General features: G+C 19.3%; 3 protein-coding genes across 3 annotated transcripts in view; 2 read left to right on the top strand and 1 right to left on the bottom strand.

Annotated features, from left to right (window-relative positions):
* PRSY57_1338700 (hypothetical protein) overlaps positions 1-3,891 on the top strand; it is a gene marked incomplete at both ends in the record, with an annotated part of 5,619 nt that extends 1,728 nt beyond the window's left edge. Inside the window, one exon of the mRNA XM_012909314.2 lies at positions 1-3,891. This exon is cut by the window's left edge and continues 1,728 nt beyond it. Within this exon, the coding sequence (XP_012764768.2) occupies positions 1-3,891 (3,891 nt within the window).
* Positions 3,892-4,137: 246 nt separating this feature from the next.
* PRSY57_1338600 (hypothetical protein) lies at positions 4,138-6,104 on the bottom strand (the record flags this gene model as incomplete). The annotated part of the gene is made up of 2 exons (XM_012909313.2): positions 4,138-4,190; positions 4,388-6,104. 2 exons carry the CDS (start codon positions 6,102-6,104, stop codon positions 4,138-4,140), a joined length of 1,770 nt encoding a protein of 589 aa, XP_012764767.2.
* Positions 6,105-6,708: 604 nt separating this feature from the next.
* The window catches only part of PRSY57_1338500 (mitochondrial ribosomal protein L49 precursor, putative), a gene marked incomplete at both ends in the record, with an annotated part of 1,262 nt that continues 470 nt past the window's right edge, over positions 6,709-7,500 (top strand). Inside the window, 3 exons of the mRNA XM_012909312.2 lie at positions 6,709-6,823; positions 6,982-7,070; positions 7,287-7,385. Of these exons, the coding sequence (XP_012764766.1) occupies positions 6,709-6,823; positions 6,982-7,070; positions 7,287-7,385 (303 nt within the window). The remainder of the gene's footprint in view (positions 6,824-6,981; positions 7,071-7,286; positions 7,386-7,500) is intronic.

The following is a 7,500-nucleotide window of genomic DNA, read 5'->3' as shown; positions in this document are numbered from 1 at the left end:
AGTAATAATAATTTAAATGAAGATTTAAGGAAAAAAGAAAAAGTTATCATCACATTGAAAAATGAAAATATGTATTTAAAAAAAGAAAATGAGATATTTAATAATAATTTCTTAAGTATCAAGGGAGAAGATAAAGATACGAAGTTTAAAATTTATTCAACTGATGTAACTGATTCAACAAATGATCAAGATGATAAAACTAATGAAAACCATAAAAGAGATGACACAAATCATATAAGTGATGATAATTATATAAAACATCAGCAAACTAATATAGTGGAAGAAAAAAAAATTATAAAAAAGGACCTGTTGAATTCTAAAATTTTGAAGTTTGGAAAATATTTAAATTATAACAATATCATAACAGAGGATGATTCTTCTGATCATGTTGAAGAGAAAAGCACAAGAAATAAGGATTTGTCCAAAAAAAAAAAGAAAGATAAAGATTTAAAAAAGTATTTAAAATGTGAGGATATTTCTAATGACGCAAAAAGGAACCAGAATAATGATATTGATTTAATTATGGAGAAAAAATTATATAATGGGCGAACGTCTAAAAACACAAAGGAGGATATAATAAAAATTGAAAATTATAAGGATAATAATGATCATAATAGTGATAATAATAATGATAATAATAATGATCATAATAGTGATAATAATAATGATAATAATAATAATGATCACAATAATGATAATAATAATAATAATAATAATAATAATAATGATAATCACAATGGACAATATTATATGTTATGTAAAGTTGAAGAAAAAAAAAAGGTAGATCCTTCTTATTTTTCTTATTGTTATTCTTCTTATTCTTATTCTTCTTATCCTTCACATTCGTCTTATTCTTATTCATCTTATCCTTCAATATGTTCAAATGAAAAAAATAATAATATCGTACATATTAATATAAATAAAAAAAAAAAAAAAAAAGATGAAAAAGGTACTATGAGAAGACGACATAAAAGTTGTAACGATTATTACAAAACAAGAAATGATAGTAATAGTCACATTAAAAATAGCAAGAATAATATTAATAATATAAATAATATTAATAATCTTCCTCTTCATTCTTCTAGTTTTAGTGTTTCCTATAGTCACACAAGTAGTTATAATAAACATAAAAACATGAATCATATAATAAATGAACAAAGTAAAAAGAGGAATGAAACCCTTTCAACAAAACAAAATAAACAAATAAGAAATGCAGAATATAAATATGATGATAAAGGTTCATTAAACAAAATAAATTACAAGAATGAAGAAAAAAACATACAATTCAATTTCTCGAATAACATACAACAGATAAATGAAAAGGATAAAGTAGAAAACAAGAATATTTATCTAAATCAAAATATACATAGAATTAAATATAAAAATCATATAGATTATGTAGATAATTATATGGACTCACATCAAATATCACATAGAAACATAAAAAAAGAAAACAATTCTTATAATGATAATATACAAAGTCATGATATTTATAGAAAAGAATTATTAAGCAATAAATATTTATATGATAAGAACCTGTATAATTATAAAAAAAAATACAACATATTTAGTTTCAGCAATAATCCTATTGATGAAGACAATGAAATAAAAAAAAGGATCACTTATAATAATAAGGATAATAATAATAATGATAATAAAAATCATATGTCCCTTCTTTTAAGAAATGAGGAAAATATAAACACACAACACCCTCTTAACAATATCAAAAAAAATATCCTTCATGAAAATATAAAATATGTACATCATCTAGATAAAAATGTCCTAGATATAAACAATGTTGAAGATGATGAAACTCTTGAAAAAATACAATTCAACGGTTCTTTGACAAGACACAAAATGAGGGAGAAAAGTTTTCATATGGACTATGAGGAAAAGAAGGAAAATGATTTTATGAATTCAGATGAACAAAGATATAAAAACATGAAATATTATTTTTCTACTATTTTGAAAAAAAAACCAAGTTATAATAAATTTAATATACAAACTAATGATGATCTAGATATTTTATCACACGAAAATACAAATAAATTAGTAGGTGATGCATTTGAAGAATTAAAAAAAAAAATAAAAGATGAAAAGGGAAATAAGGGTTTTATAATAAGTGATTATGATATGTGTAGAAATGAGGATTGTGTGGATACCATCAGTGGTACTATAAAGTATAACAAGGATAATAATATGAATAATATGAATAGTATAAATAGTATGAATAATAAAGATAATATTTTAACTTCTCAATTCTCTTCTTCAAACGTGTCAGATAAAGACATGAACCATTTTGTACATCCAGATGACACTATGAATAATGAGAAAAAGATTTCAAATATTAACTCTTATATGTTGAAGAATTATAAAAAGAAAAGTAATATGTATGGTTTATTTATTATAAATGAGAGACTCAAAAGTATTTATAAGAATATAGAAAATAAAAGAAAATCTATAAGTAACCTTCCTCTATATATTCCAAAAGTTCAAGGCACAAAGAAATGCAACAATTCATTTTATTTATTAAGAAATGAGTATATAAATAATGAAGACATCAAAGAATACAATGGAATATTAATATCTAAAGACAACCTACCTAAGAACAACATGAGCATAAATCATTTGAATAATATACCTGATAAGGATAAAAATACTAATGTGAATATTAATAACTATGACAAAACGATATTTAAAAAGGATATGGAAAATGTTATGAGAAAGGAGAGTATGTATAAAAATATAGGATCAAATTATATATGCACTAATAAAGCGCATAATAATAATAATAATAATAATAATAGTAATAATAATAATAATAATAACAATAGTAATAGTAATAATGATAATAATACAGATAGTTCTCCTTTTTATGTGTATAACAAAAATAATGAGGAAGAGAAAAACTTCCAAATTTATGAATATATACAAAATCATAATTATATTAAAAATAAGCAAGACATCATTATATCTAATGATAAATATTTAGAAAATAGAACGGTATGTGTGGATATTCTTGAGGATAATATAAATAAAGGGAATCATGAGAAAATAAAGGATATGGAACATAAGAAATTATATAAAATTTATCATGAGAATGATATGGGAAAAAATAAGCAAATCGTAACTCTCAACAATGGGAACGATAATAATAACACGAACAATAATATTTTAAAAAAAAATCATATTTATAGTAACAATATTAATAATAATAATAATAATAATTTTTACTCTGAAAAAGATTGTAGTGAAGAGAACAACATGTATTCACCAAATTCAAATGAGAAAAATAACTACAAAGGAGATGATAACGATATAGATTTAGAGTATGATGAAATGCTATATAAGAAGTATATACAAAAATTAAAAATAAACAAAATAAATAAATATAAAGAAGACAAAAATACTAAGAATAATAACATAAACGAACAAGATATATTACAACACAATTTTGATAATTTCTTATTATTATATAAAAATAAAAAGAAGAAAAAAAAAGAAATGATAAATCTATATTCTAATAAAAGTAATATATTGGAAAACATCAAAAATGAAATGACTGATGAATATAGAGATATAAACAATGATACTTTTAAAGAAGAAATACAATGGAATGAAAAAAAAAAAAAAAAACAAGAAGATAATACATATACAGAAAAATTAAAACTATTATCAAATGATTATCTTGATGAAAGAAACCATATTTCTATAAAAAACAAAAAGGATTTACAAAAAAAAAAAAACCTTATAGATTACTATAACAAAGAAACTAATGATGTGGACAAAAAGATTTTCTTTAAAAAAATTATTAATTCTAATGATATAATTAAAAAAATGATGTTAGAAAATGAAAAAGATCATTTCCTTTTTAACATAAAAAGGGTATAAAAAAAAAAAAAATACATACATATATATATATATATATATATATATATATAAGAAAAATCTTAAAACAATATAATAAATAATACAAAAACAATTTTTTTTTTTAAAATATCACTGATAAAAAATATATATATATATATATATATATATATCATGGATACATGTTTATTTTATTTTATTTTATTTTTATAATTTTTTTTAATATTTCCCTTTTAAAAACTTTTTTGCCTCACAAAAAAATAAATACACTCAAAGAAAATAATTATCCTTCACAACCTGAGAAAATAAAAGAGGAACCAAAGCTGCAAAATTTAAAAATATATAAATATATAAATATATTAATATATAAATATATAAATATATAAATACATTAATATATAAATATATTAATATATAAATATATAAACATATTAATATATAAATATCTTAATATATACATGTGTATGCATTTATACACTTGTAATGTTTTATTATTTCTTTATATTTTATGAAGTATTACCATATTTGCACTTATATATTGATAAGGATAATGTGAATGTATTTAAAAGGTTAAACATTAGGGTGGTTAAAATAAATTTATTTGTTTTTTTTTTTTCATTTATATTGTTAAGAATCGATTTTTGTATCAATATAGATGAATTTATAAGTACATTAGTATATATACTTTTATATATATCTTTAAACATATAAAGATATGTTTTTATATTATATTCTTTTGATTTCATATTATGTAAAACAAATGAAAAAATGAAAGTATATAATATAGTATTCTCCAGAAATTTCCAGTAGATTTTATTCATTATATTATTATATTTTTCTTTTACGATTAAATTATTATTATTATTATTATTATTATTATTATTTTTTTCTAAAAGATAAGTTGAATTTATTTTGTTAAGATATTTTTGTATTTGTGCTAACCCTTGTTGTTTATAGTAATTTTCTTCGTTTTTTTTGAAGGACTTATAAAATTTATAAATAGGTAACTCAACAAATTTAATACCATTATGATTATCATTATCATTATCATTATCAATATTATTATTATTGTTGTTATTATTTTCATGTGTCAATTTATTGGTCTTTCCATTTTGTTCTTTCACATATTTCTTCTCACCTTTTATCTTATCCATCACGTGGGTAGCACCTTTTCCCTTCCTGTCCTCTACACGGTGACTAAGGAGAAAGAAAATAATAGTATTTTCAAATTTGTTCATATGCTGCTCTTGGTTCTGTATATCTGTAGAATAATTTTTCCTTTTCCCTAAGCGATTTTCTTTTTGCTTTTCCATTTCAATATATTTATGTATGATATTCTTTTCGTTTGTATATATTTCGTCGGTACATTTTTGATTTCTTAAAATTTTTAATAAAAGATAAGATATAATTTCGCCTCTATTGTGCAAATTAGAAAATAAATTTGGGTTGTACACAAGGTGCCATATTTGATCATATGATAAATATAAATTATCTTCTGAATATTTGATGTAATAAAATAGGATGGATGACAGGATTTTTTTTTTAGAATAATTTATATTATTTTTTTTTATACTTTCAAAAAGGAAATATATAAAAGGTTCATCATGAACATTATTCACATTACTATTATTTTTATTATACATATGTATATCCATAGATATGTTGTTATTATTTCTATTATTATTTATATCATGACAGGGTTGATTCATATAAGAATCTTTTTCTTGATTGTGTTCATCATGTATATGATTATTTTTATTTTTGATATTATTTTGAATTTTTTTTTTTTGTTGAAGAAAATATTTTTTATTTTTATAAATTGCTTCCATTAAAACTAGTAAAGAATTTTCCTTTGAAATATATACTTCATCTTGAATATTTACAAGTAATTTATCATATAATTTATTTTTTAAATATATAGATATATTATTAACACCAAAGGTACTTACCAAATCATTCATTACAAAATGATCAATAATAGTTATATCATTTCTATCAAAATAATTTTCATCATTTTTTTTTAAATAATTATATAATGTAAAAGAAAAGATACTTAGATTTATTACACATACTGGTACGAAAATATTTTTAAAACATATTTTCTTTTTTTCTTTATGTTTAATCTTATTCAAAAATAAATAGTCATCTTCTTTCTTTTTATTATTCTTTACTCTTTTTATATTATTCTTATGAAATTTCAGGAAATTAAAGTGGCTTCTCTTGTTACAGAAATGCATACTTTTATTTGGACTTTTTTGTAATATTATATAATCAAAAAGGAGGGAAAAAAAAAAAAAAAAAAAATAAAAAAAAAATACATACATACATACATATATATATATATATATTGTGGTTATATGTTATGTATATAAATTATATATATGGGAGGTTTCGAAACATTTTGAAATAATTAAGAATTTATATATATAAATTGTGATAAATATAAATATATATTTATCTTTTTCCCTACGAGTGTATTTTATTTATGTGTTATATATATTTATTTATTGTTTATCATTACACTATCCTTCCTACAATATGGAATTTATGTAATCAAAAATTAAAAAAATATATATATTATATATTATATATATATATATATATATATATATATATATATATAAATATATGTTTTATAATATGAGAGTTATATTTTATAACTTGACAAAAAAAAAAAAAAAAAAAAAAAATATATATAAATGTGTATCAATAAAAATGTTATATTTTTAACCATTTATAATATATATATATATATATATATATATATATCAAAATAATTGTACAAATTTTATATAATTTATATTTTATTTTTTTCTTTTGGCCTCTATGTTTTTAAAAAGCATGAATTTTTTCAAATTTATGCATACACCCAAATCCTACTTTAGTATATACAATGAATATTTAAATTCGTATAAAAAAAAAATAAACAAGATACCATTTTATATTAGGAGAACAGGTATTACATCATAACAGGATTGTATTAATAAGATAAATAAATAAACACATATATATATATTATATATATATATTATATATATATATATATATGTATGTATAAACCTTTTGTACTTGTGGGTACTTTATGTAGATTAATTTTTTTTTGTCCTTATATAGCGTCCGATAATTTGCCTGTTTTTTTAAAATACAAAAATAATAAAAATTTGGTCATAACGGTTATAAGGAAAATTAAGGGCAACAAAGAAGTAACTCAACAAAAGGAACAAATATAAGAGCATACATATATAAATATAAATATATATATATATATATATATATATATATATGTATATATATATTGATGTATGTTTTAAAAAGTATAAGATATATGTTAATGATAAAAGTTTGATATTATCTTTATTTTAATTTATTTCATTTTATTTCATTTTATTTAATTTTGTGTTTTTTTTTTTTTTTTGAAGATTCTTAAAAGAGAAATTAAAAGTATTTGCAATAGTGAGGTTATTGAAAAACCGGATTCGTTTTTAATTCGAGGAAACCACAAAAAGAAAATAAAGGATGTAAGGAAAATAAATAAATATTATACATGTATATATAATATATATATATATATATATATATATATATTTAATTTTTTTTTTTTTTTTTTTTTTTTTTTTTTTTTTTTTTAAAAAT

This window comes from Plasmodium reichenowi, chromosome 13 (genome assembly GCF_001601855.1).
Source record: "Plasmodium reichenowi strain SY57 chromosome 13, whole genome shotgun sequence".
In the NCBI taxonomy this organism is placed as follows: Eukaryota; Apicomplexa; class Aconoidasida; order Haemosporida; family Plasmodiidae; genus Plasmodium; species Plasmodium reichenowi.
This window is presented reverse-complemented; position numbering and strand designations above follow the sequence as displayed.